The 18814-nt window shown below is 34.5% G+C and overlaps 1 protein-coding gene and 1 long non-coding RNA gene across 4 annotated transcripts; both read right to left on the reverse strand.

Moving 5' to 3' along the window:
* Window positions 1–1037: 1037 nt before the first annotated feature.
* Window positions 1038–11056, reverse strand: DHAR3 (dehydroascorbate reductase 1). 3 transcript variants are annotated; one of them, XM_088127556.1, is made up of 7 exons: window positions 10697–11056; window positions 9880–9970; window positions 9566–9709; window positions 3480–3597; window positions 2845–2985; window positions 2407–2494; window positions 1038–1435 (listed from the first exon to the last, which is right to left on the reverse strand). In XM_088127556.1, exons 1-6 carry the CDS (start codon window positions 10935–10937, stop codon window positions 2447–2449), a joined length of 783 nt encoding a protein of 260 aa, XP_087983682.1. In that variant the 5' UTR covers window positions 10938–11056; the 3' UTR covers window positions 1038–1435; window positions 2407–2446. The 3 variants fall into 3 exon arrangements, with proteins under 3 accessions (XP_087983682.1, XP_087983681.1, XP_022143340.2); XM_088127555.1 differs by having other exon boundaries at window positions 2407–2499; XM_022287648.2 differs by lacking the exon at window positions 2407–2494.
* Window positions 4266–9559, reverse strand: LOC148209871 (uncharacterized). The gene is made up of 2 exons (XR_015792830.1): window positions 6618–9559; window positions 4266–4881 (listed from the first exon to the last, which is right to left on the reverse strand). It is a non-coding gene; the product is annotated as an uncharacterized LOC148209871 (long non-coding RNA).
* Window positions 11057–18814: the final 7758 nt, after the last annotated feature.

The raw sequence follows: 18814 nt of genomic DNA on the forward strand, positions 1-18814 counted from the left end.
TGTTTTAGAATTCATTTAATGTGTATGAGAATTCTTGTAATGATTCTTTAAATGATAGCCTAATAGAAGATACAAATTACAGTAGTAAAGTTTAAGGAAAGTACTAAATTACTTGCTTAAGTTTAGAATAAAATTTGTAAAATTTATATAGATTTGAAGTCTAATTTGATAAAATTAAAAGTTTATATTAAAAAATGACGAGTTACAATTTTTTTTATTATTTTTTTTAAAGACATGCAATTTTGTTCTTATACTTCGAAATACAATTTACTTTGGAGGATCGTAAAATTTCCCCCCTATTATTGATGTTCTCTCTAATTTATCCGTTTCTTGGTGAATTTTTTAAGGTCTTTTTGACTTTTAAAAAATTAAAAACCGTTTGCACTACAAATGTGAATAAAATATATTTGGGGTTTTTTTTTTTAACTATATTGAGAATTATGTATCACATGCACAATATTATAAAGTCAACTTGAATATAGTTCAACAGTTAATATATCCCTTTTAAAAAAAAAAAAAAAAAGTCTTAGATTCTAGCTCTCACCCCACCCCACATGTACTATAATATTCTTTAAAGAAAAAACCCGCTACAAAAATAATTTTTCGAGCATAAAAGCAAAGAAAAATCTCAAACCAGCCATTGTATGTTTTTTCAATTGACTACTACCATCAATCCCATATAGAGGGAGGATAAAGATGGCATCGTGATTTTGAATGTTAAGCAATTTAACACCCTAGCCATTGTAGGCTTCATTGTCGATAGCTTGCTAATGATTTGAAAACTTGGTTACGGTGACATTTCCTTACATCCCCTATGATAGGGCGCAACCATGCCACATGATGTCTAAAGATGCTTTCGAGATTGAAGGGTAGCTTGCTAATGATTCGAAATCTTGGTTACATTGACATTTCCTTACATGCCCTACGATATGGCGTAGCCATGCCACATGATGTCTAAAGATGCTTTCGAGATTGAAGACTGCCCCCGAGAAAACTCAACCTACTGTAGAATCTTCATCCTTTGCCAAGTACAAGAATACAGTCAATATGGAATCCTAAGTTGACCATTTGCTTTATAAACTCAGATTACAAGGCAGAGTACGTACCCATTTTAGACCACCTCCTTTCAGAGAGAGATTAAATTTACAATATGTAATAATGGACATGAGCATACTTCACTACTCAATAATTCCTATTTATAACAGCTTTGAGTAGAACTAGAAGCAGGAGGTAAAACAAGAAAAAGAAAAAGAAAAAAGAAACCTCATTGCTTGGTATTTGTTGGAAAGCTTAATGAGCCTGCGAAGCGGAATCTCGTGCCAAACGATTCAGCAGCCTCAAAAAGATTTTAACCCAAGACCTTTGGACGCCAACCAGCAATAACATCCTCAGGCAGTGCACGAGTTTTTGCAAACGACTCTCTCGAGAATATGCTCTGATACAATGTTATGAATCATGATTAAGAAAAACAAGTAATAGAAAAAATGAGTAAAAAAACCTCAGTTACATCAGGAAACATATTCGATGAGAAAATTGTAGGTTAATCCAAATGGTTAAGGTTCTTCCACGGAGTTCAACCTTTTTTTTTTTGAGGTACACGGAGTTCAACCATTATCTTGCACCTGATAACTTTGCTCTCTATTTCACCATGATTCTGTGTCGTGTATTAGAAGAGGATTGAAAAGATTTGAACTACTTTAATCTTGCATATTCAATATCATATTGAATATTAGGATCTAACATTCTGTGGGTCTGTCAGTTTTCTAGCTCTATTTCAGCTTCTTCCAATTGTTTGGTGTGTGTTTGGCTAGGAGTAGAGATTTCAGATTTTTTATGCCACGCTGCATTCTTTGCAGTTTTGTGGGACCTGTGGTGAGAGAAGAATAATATAGGGATGGAAAGATCTTGGAAGGAGGCGTGGTCGTTGACAAGGTTTAATGCCTCCACTTAGGTATCAGCTTCTAAGGACTTTGTTATTATCCATTAGGTCTCATTATTTTGGATTGAACCCTTTTTTTAGTATAGTTAGTTGGGAGGCTCCCCTAGTTGCCGGCCAGCCCTGGCTTGTTCTTTGTTCTGTTGTTATCTTTCATTCTTTTCTTAATGAAAGCTTAGTTTTTTATTTAAACAGAAAAAACTATTATCCCATAAATAAGAAGCCTTAAACCACCAACAAGTTTATTTAGTATGGTATCAGAGTAGAGATTCTCGATCTCTTATAATGTTATTTCTTCCTCAATTAATATTGGTAATCACTGTTTACCAAGAATGATTCTAAAATTTGATGGAATCCAAGATATGAATACATTGGACTAATTTCAAAGTCTACAAGTGAGGAAGTGAAAAGGCGTGTTGACAATATAAATAAATGATTAAATATACTGGAACCTATCCGCTTAAACTTACAGTTCAAGCTTTATGATGCTGGTTACATCAGATGTCAAATTCAGACACCAGTATCATGTTGTGAAAGTTTTTGGATGATGCTTTGCTTCTGTTCTAAATGATAGGGAAAGGCAACATTGAATATAAGATGACGTTTCATAAATAAGTATAGTAAACCTAACAGAAACTATGGTCCCACACTGGAGTTGAGTTCCAAAAACTGTTGCGCTGTGTTTTCAAGAACCATTATTTCTTTAGAATTATTAGTTTGTGAATATTTCAAATGAAACTTTTGACACATTATTTCTCTTACTTTAGATAATATGTAGTAACATCGTATTTTATAAGTATCCCAATCAGCTTACAGAAGCAGCTGTAAACAACAGTTCTGAAAAGCTGAACGCAAAGAGAAATAACGATTTGTTACTAATCTCAGTTAAGCTAAAAGTTCAGTTGTACCTTCATGTAAGACTGAACATAGGGTAGGCTGTCTGGAACAGACCAGTTCTTGTAGTGTCCCAAGGCAATTTCTAGATGGTACAACTTCGGACCAAGTGACAGGTCTGCAGCAGAAATATCTTTCCCATTGATAAAAGGGCCCTTTCCAAAGGAGAAAAACATATAAAATGGTAAGTCATGACAGAACATACGATAATGACAGGATCTTATTTAGGAGTAAAGTTAAGTGAAGGTCAAGTCATGTAGGAGATAAGACATGCATGAGGAATTCCATGGAAAAGAAATGGTGCCTTGCAATACTTCTATCATTCTGTGGTACAGCCCGTACAAAATTCAAGAACTTGGGGGAAAACATTAAGCTACAATCAATGTGAGAGAGACCTAACTGCTGAAAAAGGGTTCTATCATCTATGAATTAATCATTGAATTTAAATAATAGAGATACTTTTACATGTTCCAGAGCTTGCTATTGGTGGGATGAGAAAATGATGTTGATGAATCCAATTAAAACTTATTTTCTGTTTAACCAGGTTTATGAGTATAAATTTTAGTACAGATTAATTTATTGAGAATGCATTCCAAGAACATGGATATTTGAGTTAAAATGAAAGAAACATAAAAGAAAAAGTCCTTACATTCTCTTTGATGTTATCATTGAAAGAACTTAGCTCGCTAAGTAATGCTTGTTCTGTTCCATCACTAGGATCCTTGCTCTTTAGAAAAGCAATAAATGCGGAGAAAATCTTTGATCCTCTGCAGGGAAAATATTATAATAGCTGCCAGTAACTATATATTAATTATTTGATAAATCTGGAGAATGAAATATGTAACATGTAATGAGAAAAATTATTGCACACTCATCAAATAAATTTCACACACTAACTGAAGACAAGGAAATATGAGATGCCATAAGGACAAAACGAACCTTTGGAAAGACTCTTACTGAACTCACATATGTGCATCCAGAATTTCTTTTTCAATTTACATAGAGGCTTTCAGCCTCAAGTCATCTTTCAAAATGCATAGTTTCTGTTGCTTTATACTTGAAACACAACTTCTCTTTCATAATGTAGTACTATTTTCTGTTGCTTTATACTTGAAAAAAGCTTTTGAAAATAAAGCTGTGTTACCATCTTTTTGGCTTTATCATGGTGCAAATGTGTACATCCATTTAATAGTGTTACAGTTTAAATTCTCTGATATCCAACTGGAGGAGTTTTTTGTAACCTCTTGGATAGGGTTTTTTTTTTTTTTTTTTTGGTATATTTCACGCTATCAATGAAATTTGTTTCTTGTTGTGTTGTCATCAAAATGTAAGGTAATATACAATTTAAGTCGGTTTATACTGAAAACTATTAATGATCAACCATGATTAGTTAAAATAAAAACAAAAACAAAAACAAAAAAAACACATGAAAATGTAAGATTTAGAGTTATAGTTTTCCATTTTTGTTGATTGAATATTGTAAGATATCATCACAAATGGTGTAAACCAATTCTTGAAGAAAACTTCTTTATTCTGATTCTGCCTTGTACAAAGGAGTGGGTTGGCTATTTATAAGAGACCAACCAAGGACTAAAGCAGACTTAACTAAAACTAACTAACTAAAACAGAAAGTACTAAGACTAACTCTTATACAACATAAGGTAACTTTAACAGATTACATCAAATTCCCTCCCTGTTGAAGAAAACTCATCCTCGAGTTTAATTGGCCAATGTAAATGCGTCTTCAGCTTGATACCCATACAGATCTGCAACATTGAAGACTGGAGTGATCCGATCAGTAGGAAGGTTGATTCGGTATGCGTTGTCGCCATACTTTTTAAGTACTTCAAATGGACCAATCTTTCGTGCTTGTAAGTCCCTATTGGAAATCTGGATTTCTTTAAATGAACCAGGACCAAATCCCCTTCCTCAAATGTCTTCACTCTCCGGTGGGCATCTGCTGCTGCTTTGTTGGCCGCAGCAGCCTTGGTAAGATTCTCCGTTACTTCCTTGTGTAGTTCTACTATTCTTTCTACCATTTCCTCAGCTTCCTGATTCAAGTCAATAGAAGAGGGAAGATGAGCTAGATCCACAGTAAGCCTAGGTAATTTTGTATAAACAACTTCATAGGGAGACTCCCCTGTCGAGCGGTTGTGCATATGGTTATATGCAAATTCTACTGGAGCCAATGTAAGGTCCCATTGCTTCGATTTTCTCCCCCCTAAGCATTGTATTAGATTGCGGAGGGTGCGATTTGTTACCTCCGTCTGCCCATCCGTTTGCGGATGGCTGGTAGTACTAAATTTGAGGCTGGTGTCAAATTTCTTCCATAGGGTTTTCCAGAAATGACTCAGAAATTTGACATCACGGTCGGACACTATTATTTTTGGAATGCCGTGTAAACGGACAATCTCCCGAAAGAACAGATTAGCCACATATATAGCGTCCAAAGTTTTTTTACATGGTAAGAAGTGAGACATTTTACTAAACCGGTCAATCACGAGCAAGACAAAGTCTAATCCTCGTTGTGTTTTTGGTAATCCTAGAACGAAATCCATAGAAAGATCTTCCCAAATAGTTGTAGGGATAGGGAGAGGGCAGTATAATCCCGTATTCTGAGATTGACCCTTGGCTTTTTGGCAAATATTGCATCTGTTGACAAAATTATTAACATCTTTCCTCAACTGTGGCAAAAAAAAAACGAGCAGCCACTAGTTCATATGTTTTGTCTCTGCCTAAATGCTCAGCCAGTTCTCCGCTATGTAAATCTTGGATCAATATCTCCCTTAAAGATGTGTGTGGGATACATAAACGGTCCCCCTTGAAGAGGTACCCATCAAGGATATGAAAATCATTGTTGTTAACATGCTCATGGCATTGGAGCCAAACGGTATGAAAGTCACTGTCATGTTCATATGTATTTGGTAGATGATCAAAGGCAATCACTTGTCCAGTGAGTAGAGTTAATAGGCTAGCCTTCCTATTAAGAGCATCAGCAACTTTATTAGGTTTTCCAGCCTTATGTTTGATTACAAAATCAAATTTTTGAAGAAAAGCAATCCACCTAGCATGCATTCTATTAATTGTCTTTTGTGTTTGTATGTATTTAAGGGAGAAATGGTCCGTGAATAGTATGAATTCCTTGCCAATTAGATAGTGTTCCCACTGTTTGAGAGCTCTAATTAGAGCATAAAGTTCTTGTTCGTAAGTACACCACTTTTGTCTAGGCGGGGTAAGTTTTTCACTAAAGTATTCTATTGGGTGGTTTCGTTGGGACAACACAGCCCCTATGCCAGTTCCTGAAGCATCTACGGCGACTTCAAAGGGGTGGGAAAAGTCCGGTAGGGTCAAAACGGGTGTGGAACTAAGCTTTTGTTTCAAAGTTTGGAAGCTAATGTCTTGTTCCTTATCCCAACCAAATTTACCTTTTTTCAGGGCATTTGTTAATGGGGCTGCAATAGAGCTAAAATGTCGGATAAATTTACAATAAAAGGATGCCAAGCCTAGGAAACATTGGATATCCCTAACAGATGTGGGAGTAGGTCAGTTTTGAATCGATTCAACCTTTGAAGGGTCGACCAAAATACCATGTTTTGATGTATAAAAGCCTAAGAATGCTATTTCACTAGTGAGGAAGGAGCATTTAGCTAGGTTAATGTATAACTGATTGTCTTGAAGGGCTTGGAATAAGGTTTGTAAGTGTGTTAAGTGATCATCAACTACTTTACTATTCAAGTATGTCACCGAAATAAACTACAATAAAGTTATTAAGAAAATGACGTAAAACCTGGTTCATGAGGCACATGAAAGTGCTTGGTGCGTTTGATAACCCAAAAGGCATCACAAGCCATTCAAATAGCCCTTCATTTGTTTTGAAGGTTGTTTTCCACTCGTCGCCAGGTCTGATCCGTATTTGGTCGTAGCCACTATTTACGTCTACCTTTGAAAACAGATGTGCCACTAAGTTGATCCAAAAGGTCGGACAGCCGAGGTATAGGAAATCTATATTTGATTGTGATCTTGTTTATAGCCCGACTATCGACACACATCCGCCATGAACCATCTTTTTTAGGTGCCAATAACACAAGCACTGCATAGGGACTAAGGCTCGGTCGGATGTGTCCCTTAAGAAGAAGGTCGTTGACTTGGTCTTGTAGAATCTGATACTCAGTGGGACTCATCCGATAGTGTGGTAAATGGGGTAAGGAGGCACCAGGGATAAGGTCGATGCAGTGCTGTATATCACGCAAAGGAGGTAAGCCCGAGGGATCTTGTGTCAAGTTAGCAAAATTATCCAATAGGCGCTGAATATCCGGGTGATGGTGGGCACGAGGCGTAGGATTTAAGTCACCTTTGACCACCAACGCCCATATCAAAGGGTCGCCTTTTTGAATAAACGACTTACCATTAAAAATGGTAAATAGTTGCTTAGAAGGAGAAGGTGATTCTTTCCGGGTCTTGTGATCCAATGTCAAAGGCAATAGAACAATTTTCTTGCCCATCCAGTGAAATTCATAAGTGTTTTCCCTACCCTTATGTATAGCTTGGAGATCATATTGCCAAGGACGGCCCAAAGAATGTGATAAGCATCCATATCGATGACATCACACACAATCTGATCACGATATTGGTTACCAATGCTTAGGGGTATGGTGCAGACAGAAGAAATGGATGTCTCACCCCTTTTCCGAATCCACGAAACTTTATACAGATGGGGGTGTGCATCAAGTTTGAGGCTAAGGGCAGACACTAACTTCTAAGAAACCATGTTCTCACTGCTGCCACTATCGATAATGATGTTGCACACTTTGCCGTTCACAGTACAACGGGTACGAAAGAGGGCATGTCGCTAGTTGGCCAGATCGACCTTAGGTGCCAAGAGAATTTTCTGGATGACACAATTAATGAAATCATCATCATCAGGTTCGACATAGGAGAGTTCTTCCTCCCCTGGGGACTCAATCTCAACATCATCGATATCAATGTCATCGACCACTGCCAGAGCTCGTCATTGCGGACACTCGTTGGACAAATGACCACCCACTTGTCCGCAGCGAAAACATTTTTCATTGTCGGACGGGCATACTGATTCAACTCTTTCTTGGATACCAAATTGATTCAACTCTTTCTTGGATACCAAATCAGTGTTCTTGACTGGAGGAAAAGTTTTAGTTTGTTCCTCTGTTACTTTCGAGCTGGATGCAGAGGAAGAGTTGCCGACAGTGATTGGTTTGCCAATGTCCGAGGGAGAAAATTTAGAATTAACCGTCTTATCCCAAGCTGTTCGACTAACCGGTTGCCTGCCCCATCTTCGTTCTATCTGTTCTTCAATCTTTGTAGCCATGATAACATCTGTCAGGAGACCAATGGGTTGGATGTCTGGATGTCTGGATATCCAACTGATCTTGAATGTCTTCCCTGAGGCCATCAACAGAGCGGGCAATCTTGTAATCTTCACTTTTGGTTAAGTTTGTTCGGGCGCCCAGACGATGGAATTCTTCGGTGTAATCGGCAATGGTCTTAGAACCTTGGCGGCATTTCTGATATTGCTGGTACAATAATTGTTCAAAGTTGGGCGGTAAGAAACATGCATGAGGCGCAACATCCGCGGCCAACTACGAATGGGACGCTTACCTAAGCACCGTCGATTTATTTCCAGTTGATCCCACCAGGCTGAGGCGCCAGACTGAAGTTTAAATGCCACAAGTCGTACCTTCTTATCATCTGGTGTATTGGTATAGTCGAAGAAGTTCTCAACGTTCTTTACCCAATCCAAGAAAGCTTCAACGTCCATCTTACCGTTGAAATGAGGTAAGTCGATCTTCATTCGAAAGTCTGTACGCACGCCTCCTCTGTTTTGATGTTCGCCCCCCCTAAAACGAGGATTGTGTCGAGAAAAATCCTCCTCCTCGCCAGAAGAGTCTGATTCTCGAAGTCTCAGCTACCAATCTTGACATCGTCTTCCACGGCTTTCCATGTTTCTTTGTGGAATCGGAGTTTGGGAACAGTTTCTTGGACGTTCTTTAAGTCCAAATCTTTGTTGGCCCTCACGATTACCCAAATCCTCACGTAACCGTTCTTGTTCCAACGCAATATTTTCTAGGTGCTTTGACAAATTTTCCATCAACTCGTGGATAGTCTGCACACTGGAATGAACCTCCCCCAAGGAATCTTCTACCAACAATAACGATCAGTAGCTGTTCTTGGAGAGAGTGGTTGAGTTGTTGAGAGATCCGCCGCAGGTCCCTTGCCGGAAGGTGCTGTGGACTTTCCTGCCATCAGATCCCAAGGAGTTTTTTGGGGCTTTGATACCAATTTGGTGTAAACCAATTCTTGAAGAAAACTTCTTTATTCTGATTCTGCCTTGTACAAAGGAGTGGGTTGGCTATTTATAAGAGACCAACCAAGGACAAAAGCAGACTTAACTAAAACTAACTCACTAAAACAGAAAGTACTAAGACTAACTCTTATACAACATAAGGTAACTTAACAGATTACATCAACAAATCTCCTACTACCCTCACAGAGCTATCATCTTAACACCAGTTTGTATGTTCATGAATCATGAGCATGTTTTTGGGTGATCCATACATAGTACAGACGCTGGACACTCATCGGCTTAGACTCCAGAAGGTAAATTTTTTAGTACTTGGTTCCAGTAATTGTGCCATATAATTGAACTTACACCTAATAGGAAAATTCAAAACTGAGGCAACTGTAGAACATAAAACATACACTGAAGACTTATCAGGAGGAGTGGCCAAAGGTGGACTTGGGTACTTCTCTTCCAGTGTTTGTGTTATAACATCTGAATCTGCAACCCACTGCTCATCAAATTTAATCACAGGAACTTTGCCCTCTGAATTTATCTTTAAGAACCTGGACACAAAAGAATAATTCAGACAAGTAGATAAAAAGTTCAAAGACTTGCACACTTAAAGCATCATAAATACAGGACTTCCTCTGTCAATTAGAAAAGCTTTCTGATAAATTAAACTAATTATACAAAAACTAATTTCAACACAGGAGAGAGCAAATTAGATAACCACCATTCTGGCTTGTTTGACAGGTCTACCAACTTTAGGTCATAAGGTAGATGCTTTTCCTCCAAGGTCAGTAATACCCTTTGGCAAAAAGGGCCTGAAAAAATGTACAAAAATTTTCAATAACCAAGCCTAAATTGAGGTTATATACTAGTACATCAAATTCATGCAGTTTACTATTTGGAGCACAATTAGGATAAGAAATATTCTAAGGATATCAAGGCTATGTTAATCATTAGTCAAGAAATTTGTCATAAATAGAGAATAAGAAAAGATAAAGGTTGGCCGTAGGCAATAGTTTAGTTGGTTTCAGTTTGATTTAGACTTAAGAGAGGAGGATCCAAATACCTCAAATCGTTTTAGAACTCGATTCTATTCAAGGTTGTCCAAGTAACTCAAATTACTTCTGAATTATTTTTCTGTATTTTATTTATTATTGCTCCAGTCAGTAGTTCAACTAGTTAAGACACCAATAACCGGTTGGAGGTTCAAATTCTCATCCGACCTCTATTGTGCTACATATAGTTTCTGTCCATGTTATGCTTGCATAATTTATGAAAGAAACATTTGATGTTTACATACAAAATCCAATAATCTTCAAGTTCACTAGCTGTCATATTAGCTTCATTTCTCAAAACACACATAAATTCCAAACGGGAAGTAAAAGAAATCCAACCAATGACGAATTACTACAATTTTTAGCAAATGTACCTGATATTAAGTCCACATTCAACACAGAAATAAAGAAGACCCCACATGAACCAACAGGGGCATAAATAGCCGTTCCAAAAAGCAAGAAATAGATACAAAGAGAGGAAATTACAGTCGCCGAGGCTGTTGGGCACAGTGGTGGAGGCTTTGACGCAGGTTTCAAGAGGGGTAACGGACATGGAAATAGAGAGCGTTCGTGAACCTCCAGAGCGCGCGAAGCAGGAGGAGGAATGGCGAGGAAGAGAAACCGAGAAATTGGAACGAAGGAGGGAATTGAAACCCAGGCGCTTGATCGAGGAGGAAAGAACACACGCTGCGGGTTGAATTCTGGAGGCCGACATTAGCGTCGCCATTGCAGTGAACTTCTTCTGGTGATCGTGTGATGGCGGGGGGTTTTGGGAGGGGATGAGGTGAGAGCTTCGTAGAACAACAAATGGTAAGGGTACCGTTATATCTGGATTGAATCGCAAAAGCTAACTTGGGAAAATTACATATATAATCTAAAAAAAATTCTAGTCTGCTTGGTCTCAATTTTAATTTTTTTGATATTTTAGAGAGTTTGTAATTACGAATATACCCCCGATTTAATTAAACTACAATGAATCTGGTAAGGAATCACGTGGGTAGGTTGATGTAATTAAAAGGTGAGTTTCACTTGATTCATGGCCATGAATTTATTAAAGTACCACCAACCTATTAATTTCCCACCAATTTTTTGTATTATCATTTAATATATACTCACACATTCGCATAGATTGCAAAAAATAAAAGTATTTTTCAATTCTTATTGTCGTCATGCACATCTTTCACGTTTTTTTGAAGAACCTCCACACATTTTCCAACATTTTTCACATCTTATGAATACCTTGAAGGAAGTCAATTTTTCATCTTTGACATATTGAACGAGGTTAGTTTTTTATTGGTTCATAATATTGTTTTCGATTCGTCCAGAATATGATATATGTAGTTGGAGTGAATGAAATTTCTGAACTTTTATGAGTATTGTTGTAGGTCAAAAGTTACATTAGTCAATCCTTGTGGTACGACCGTGGGCGTGGTACGACCGTGAATTTGATTCTGTTGAATTTCAATCCCCGTGCAAATTGAACGAGGATATTGATTCTGTCGAATTTCAAGGCCACAACCATGGTCATGGTACGACGATGAATTTAGACAGAACGCAAAGTACATCTAATTCACGGTCGTGGTCTTAACTTTCAAGGTCATGGTAAATCAAACAATTTAACAACGATCAAACATAGCCAATTAGTTGTCTTTCATGAACACCACGGTCGTCGTACTATTTTTCACGGCCATGGTCAAGCTAACAATGGGTTAGATTATTTTCATGGTCATGGTCAAGCTAACACTAACAGTGGCCATGAAAACCTAGCCCATTGTTAGCTTGACCATGGCCATGAAAACCTAGTCCATTGTTAGCTTGACCATGGCCATGAAAATAACCTAACCCATTGTTAGCTTGACCATGGCCATGAAAACCTAGTCGATTGTTAGCTTGACCATGACCATGAAAATAACCTAGCTCATTGTTAGTTTGACCATGGTCATGAAAATAACGCCACGACCGTGAATTAGATGTACTTTACGTTCTGTCCAAATTCATGGTCGTACTACAGCCATGGTTGTGGCCTTGAAATTCGATGGTACATTCGTAATTACATACTCTCTGAAATGTCATAAAAGTTAAAATTGGGTCAGTTGAGTCAATTTTTATAATTGAGGTCGATTGAGCAAACTAAAAACTTTTTTAGGTTATCTATGTCATTTTCTCCAACTACATTATATCTCGAACCAATATGCGGTAAATTAAATCTCCCAGTAAAATTTTTTGACAAATATATAAATATTGATAAAAATATTAGGTATATCACTTTTGAATCCTTGTTAAACAACCTCCAACTTACTAGTAATTTAAGGAAAATAGTTTTTACGATGTTATCTAAAATTTTTAATTTTGTGTAAAACTACACATTCAATTTATAATTCCAAACAAAAATTTTCGGTTGAAGTAAAACATAACATAAAGTATATAAGGTATATTCATGATATATCAACACACATATATATCAATAATTAAATAATATATATCAATAATATATCAAACGTTTAATATATATCAATTATATATCATATGTTTAATGATAATCAATGGTATATCAACACACATATATCAATAATTAAATGAGAAAAAAAATATTTAAATTTTGTATAAAATATTTGAAATATGATTTTCGAATACCTATACTGATTTTACCCTTCCTGATTTTTCAGATATATCAGTGGTATATAGATTATATATTAAATTATGTATATCATCGATATTTCAACGTTCAAATAATGTATATCGTTATGAATGATTTATCTTGATGTATTATATACTACATATGTCAATTATAGTTGATTTAATTTATACAAAATACACCAGTTATAACTGTGTTTAGCTAAGTGTTAATAGAGGGTAAATTGGAATTTTTATATATTATGCATGGCTGAACTTCTGAATTTTGTTATTTTTATAAAATTGAAATGTGGTTGCTAATTTTGCAAATAACTATTAGTTTTTCCTTTCTTTGCCAGTTATATGTTTAAGTTATACTACCGGTAGGAAAAAAACTAATAGTCGTTTGAAAATCAATATATATTTGTTTCGAGAGTTTAATGTTAATCTTAACTCGTGAAATTATTTGAAAACCGCCTCCTTAGCTTCCCGTTAAAATGAAGATGAAAATATAATGTGACGATTAGTTTGAAAAATAAATATTACATATGGGTCTACTTTTGCGGGTGAGCTACCAAAAAAACTTGAAGTATTTTAATCACATTCAAATTGCTTCGATTAAGAGAGAACAAATTTAGGAGATAGGAATTTTGGTCGAAACGATGGAAGAAGCCTCAATGTAAGAAAAATCGTATATTGGAAAAAATTACAACTTATTTGACTCAAAAATTAGAATATTCGAAGAAGAGAGAAAACTCATAATTCATGTTTGTGAAAGAAAAGTCATAGAAGAGTGTAGATAATATTGTTTTAATATCAAATAAAGTAGTATAAGAGAAACTTAAAAAAAAAAAAAATTAAAAAAGTAGTACAAGGAAAGAAATTGCTCTTTTCTTTTAGAAAGTCGAAGCTCCTCTATTATTATACGTGTCATAACAAATATATATTTGTGTAATTTTCAAGCCCAAGGTCAAGTCCAAGTCCAAATTAACTTTCTTGCTCAAGGCCCATGTCAAGCTCAAGTTAGGCCCATGTTAAATTCTTTCATTTTTTTTTTTAAAATTCTTCGATATGTTTTAGAGTATATTTGGGAGTGATTTTGATACTTTTGTCATTGTCAAAATAACTTCATTTTATATTAATCACGTTTGACAAATTAAAAGGAAAGCTTGCTTTTGTCGTTATCAAAATCACTCCCCTCACCACGATCATGTTTGGCAAATTAGAAAGTTGATTTTAGACTTTCATAAAATTAGAAAGTTGATTTTAAACTCAAAATCACTTAAAATTGATTTTTAGTTTAAATTGATTTTTGAGACATCAATTGTAGGCTGATTTTGGAAAATCAATTATGATTAATCTTTTTGTCAAAATCACTAATTTTACCATCACTCCCAAACACACCCTAAAATCACTTTAAATTGATTTTTAAAGTATCATTCGGATGATGATTTTGAAAAATCAATTATATTTAAATCTCTTTTTTCAAAATTACTAATTTTACCATTACTCCCAAACACACCCTTAGTTTATAATGTTTAAGAGTAAAGTTTCAATTTAGTTCTTTTTATTTTAATTTTTTCAATTTAGTCTATCAAATGTTAAAAATGACTAATGACAAACTTACTTGACATAATATTTAGTGAATTGACCGATATTTAGAAGAGAAAATGTCACATAAGAGACAAGTTTGTGGTTCCTTCTCCAAATTTATAAGAAATTATTAAGATTTTAAGGGCTCGTTTGGTAATGTTCTGGTTTCTCATTTCCAAGTTTCTTTAAGAAATTTAAGCATTTTGTAACTAATTGTGTTTCTTCTTTCTCATTTTTTTGGGAACATTGTTAAAATTGTATAGAAGTTTTGGAATCAACCAAAACAAGTTTTTTCTTTCTCGTTCTCATTTCCAATTCTTTCTCGTTCTCATTTCCAATCTCTTCCACACCATAAATAAATAGATTGTTTTATCTTACTTGAATTCATGGAGGTTGGGCTATGAAATTCATTTTTCTTTATTAAAAATGAATAAACGAGAACGTTACTAAACGGGTCCTAAACTTTCTTCCTTTGATGACATTTTTTCTCCTCTAATTTTTTGTTAATTCATTAAGTATTATGTCAGGTAAATTTATCCTATCACAAGTCTAGGCTAAAAAATGTTAAAAGATAGAGACTAAATTAAAAAAGGCAAATGTTATATATATATATATATATATATATATATATATATATATAATTATGTATTATTGGTGAGGTCCACACCCATGTGGATGGAAATTCACCCATTCACTTTAAATCACTTTCCTTCATTGCTTGGACACCTTCCTAAACAAGCTAGCACCTTTTAAGGAAAGAAAATAACTCTTGTTGGAAGAGAAAATAATCCTTAATTCAAGAAAATGATTAGGATAATTTTTTTTTTCTTACTTGCTAAAGAAAGAACATGGCCTCCAAAACATTCTCCTTCCATCTTGTTTCCAACATCCTCTTTTAGATTTGTATTAAGAAATGTTTAGATTTTAGCTATATGGAAGAATTGTTACAAAAGACCTATAATTTAAACCAGCAGTATATGATAACTATCAAAACTGCAGGTCAATCATAGCATATAACTCAACTAGGTAATATATTAATATTTTTTTTCCTGAAGATTAGAGGTTCGAAATCAGCACTCCATCGAGAAAAAACAATACAATGATGATAGAATTGGAAATTGAAGAAGGAATAAAAAAGAAAAGAGCAAGGAAAATAACATTTGGCCAAAACCAAAACACACCTTCATTTATGGCATGCATTTGCATTGGCACTTTCCCACTACATCTATCAAATTGAGTGTACATGTCATATGGACCCCAAACCCCAAAGGAATTCACATGGAAATGCATGTGGGAAAAAGTGATTAAAAAGAAAAGGGCCAATTACCAATCCTACCCTCATGAATTCTCAACTCTCTCTCTCTCTATATATATCAAAAATGTCTCAACATCATAAAACACTGCCACAAAATGCTCGTCCTCTATTCCCATTTGGGTGCCTTTTTTCAAGCCCTCCTCCTTTGAAGAAACTAAAGCCTTTTCCAATTGTTTGCCACTTAGCTCAAAAGTTCAAAACACACCTCACCATTCCATGAGATTTATCACACAAAACCCAATTGCAAAAGTGGACTTGGAGACCTATATGAGGATCATGTTTGTATTTGAGCAATGTTTTAGAGTTATTGTTGGGATAATAAAGTCAAAATAGATCACTCGTATCTACGAGAAAAATGATTTCAACACTGCTATGAATTCCTACAAGAGGTAGGATATTGTTGTCTACTAAGAAGTATAATATTTTTTCTTATAAGAATTAGGATATTTGATTTTCTACGAACAAAGTCATTTTGTCAAAGATTTTATTTGTACAGAATCCAAATAAAAGAGATTGTAGTGGTTGTGAGCAGTGTGTGAAAAATGAGTTTTGTATCCGTGGGTTTAGTGAGAGGATGTTTTCAATTGTGTAATCATAGATAGTCATTGTTAGAGTACTTAGAAACAAGATAGTCATTATATAGTGATATCTTGAGTGAGATCTCCATTACAATATTCCAATTATAGTATACCCTACTTTTGCAAAAGATTGGACGTAGTCTCTAAGATTGAGGGTGAACCAATATAATCCCTATGGTGTTAAGCTTTTTCTATCCCTTTTTCTTATTCCTTATTATTGTTATTATTTATTTATTTTTAACTATAGAAGGTGAAAATCAAATAGTTCATGTTTGAAGAACTTATAGGAGAATCGATTGATCTATACTTTTTCCATCATTCTTTATCTAACTATTTTTAATCATAGCAGGGGTCACCGCTACGATAGTGTTAGAACTTTGAAATGTGATTTTATGCGTGTGTTCTCTATCATTAGCACTATTAACTAATTGAAGACATGATAGGTCTATTGGACATTTGTTAATTGAATTTGATATATATGATGTGACAAAACAAATTGGGAGAAGAAAGCAAATATCCAATTAGATAAAGTAGAGGAAATTATTACTAATGTTTTAACCAATTGAGCTATGTTATACTCAAGTTTGACAATATGTATAATTTAGCTAACGATGTTAATGAGTCAATTTTCTATAAAAATAAGCACTTTCGGTCGAGTAAGTTAATACTTGCTAATTCATATTAAAATAAGTCTTTTAAAAAAATTAGTAAATGAAATATTTATTTCATCAGATTTAAACATGGAGTATTTTCAACTCAATTAATAAAACGTATTTTGACATTACATCATCATTTTATCGGTTAATTTAAACATTTTGTGACAGTAAAAACTTAATGAGAGAGAAGTTGAAACATTTTTAAAATATTAGATACCAAATTGAAAATGTATTCAAATGTTTCCGACTAAAATATATATTGGTATAAAACACTCACACACAAACTTCAAACTTGGAAGAGGATAGAAGAACTAATTCTCCTGGTCCAGCTTCATGTTGTGCAAAATGCTACCTAGCAAGCAAACAAGAAGCATCATAAACGGTGTCGAATTTCTAAGTAGTGATCAACAATAAGATATATATAACAGTTGATCAGTCAACATCTAAAATATTCCAAAGTAGAAAATAAAAAGACAATCGTATCTAAAAATCAATTACATCGTCTCTAGAAGAAGTTATTAGTTTAATGCAAAAACATAAAAGAATCTTATAATCCATAAGTATTTTTCAAAGTAGAAAATGAAAAGACAACAATATCTAAAAGAAAAAACTAATTAATTACATCTATTAAGCCTTTAGAAGAAGTTACTAGTTTAACGTCAAAACATAAAATAAATTTTTATATAATGCATAGAAAAAATGAGTAATTAGAGATGCTTTCGTTAATCTCAAGAGAAAAGTGGATATGAAGAAGAGAAAAGAACTTGAACTCTGAATATCTTTTTCATATTTATTGCTTTAAGTCTTCTCTTGAAGCTCAATTTGTATCCTTTTTTTATGATGGAGAAAAAACGACCTTTTATATATCAAATTCTTAGTTATCCTAATTAAATTAGTGTCTTTCTTTTCATATTCTCAAACTTTTTATTTGCCTCAGTTCTTGCCACAGTGTAAAACTTTTTTTTTCAATTTTATTATATTGTTTTAAATTCGTTTTTTTTAAATACTTGCCTAAAAAGATTCTTAAAAAAAAAACCCCTCAAAATATCAAAAAATAAAGTAGCCTAAACAATATTATAAATTAATGTGAGTCCATATCAATAACTAAATAAATATAAGAAAGAATCAAACCAATTAAAACTTAACAAACTTGATCCCAATATTAAAGCCTAAAAATGTAGATTGTCTTTTCCAATTTTTATCAATGTTTATTGTCTTTCTTACTACATCCAAAACCCATTATATATTTATTTCAATTTTTCTTTAAAAAAAATCCCTTGCTATTATTATTAGTTACATCATTTGAAAGTTTAAGTTGCCATTAAAATATAAAAAAAAATTGACGTTTCAGCAAACATTAAAGAAATGTTTTACAACTTTTGTTGATGCTGAAATTTGGGCAAGATGTGGCAAACTAAGTTGGTTGAAGAGTCGAGTCAGAGTGATGTGACTATCTCCTTCGTAGATCATGAGCTAGCACTCAACACTATTGTGATGTTCTATCAAATACACTTCGAAGTTTAAAATTCAGGTCAAAAGATCAAAATTGGAGAGCAGGAGGTTGGGCGCAATAATTTTTATACCTTTGAGAAGTATTTGATTCCACTGTAAATATAGGGGAATGATTTGGGGAGATGAGCCTCGAAGATTTGGGCCGACGAGGATTCAATGCTGGCTTTAAGGATACTCTTACATGCATAATCATACTTTTACTAAATGTCAGTGAATATCTCATTTGACGAACTCTACCTAAGAAAAGGGACGTAGTCTCATCTTCCTAAGCTCATCAGGTTTCCGTGGGAGTGATACGCCTAGCAACTTTCAAGCTCGTAGCTAATTAATTTATGTG

The sequence above is a fragment of the Momordica charantia genome (genome assembly GCF_013281855.1).
Source record: "Momordica charantia cultivar OHB3-1 chromosome 8 unlocalized genomic scaffold, Mcharantia_2.0 BLBB01000008.1, whole genome shotgun sequence".
In the NCBI taxonomy this organism is placed as follows: domain Eukaryota; kingdom Viridiplantae; phylum Streptophyta; class Magnoliopsida; order Cucurbitales; family Cucurbitaceae; genus Momordica; species Momordica charantia.

Bases quoted from the DNA above. Each gene is read 5' to 3' on its own strand.
- DHAR3 (XM_022287648.2), bottom strand. From the start codon at position 10,937: ATGGCGACGCTAATGTCGGCCTCCAGAATTCAACCCGCAGCGTGTGTT. The intron at 9,710-9,879 runs GTGGTTATCTAA...TTTTGTGTCCAG, and splicing joins CTGTCAAACAAGCCAGAATG to GTTCTTAAAGATAAATTCAG. The intron at 2,986-3,479 runs GTAAGGACTTTT...TCCTTTGGAAAG, and splicing joins ATGATAACATCAAAGAGAAT to GGCCCTTTTATCAATGGGAA.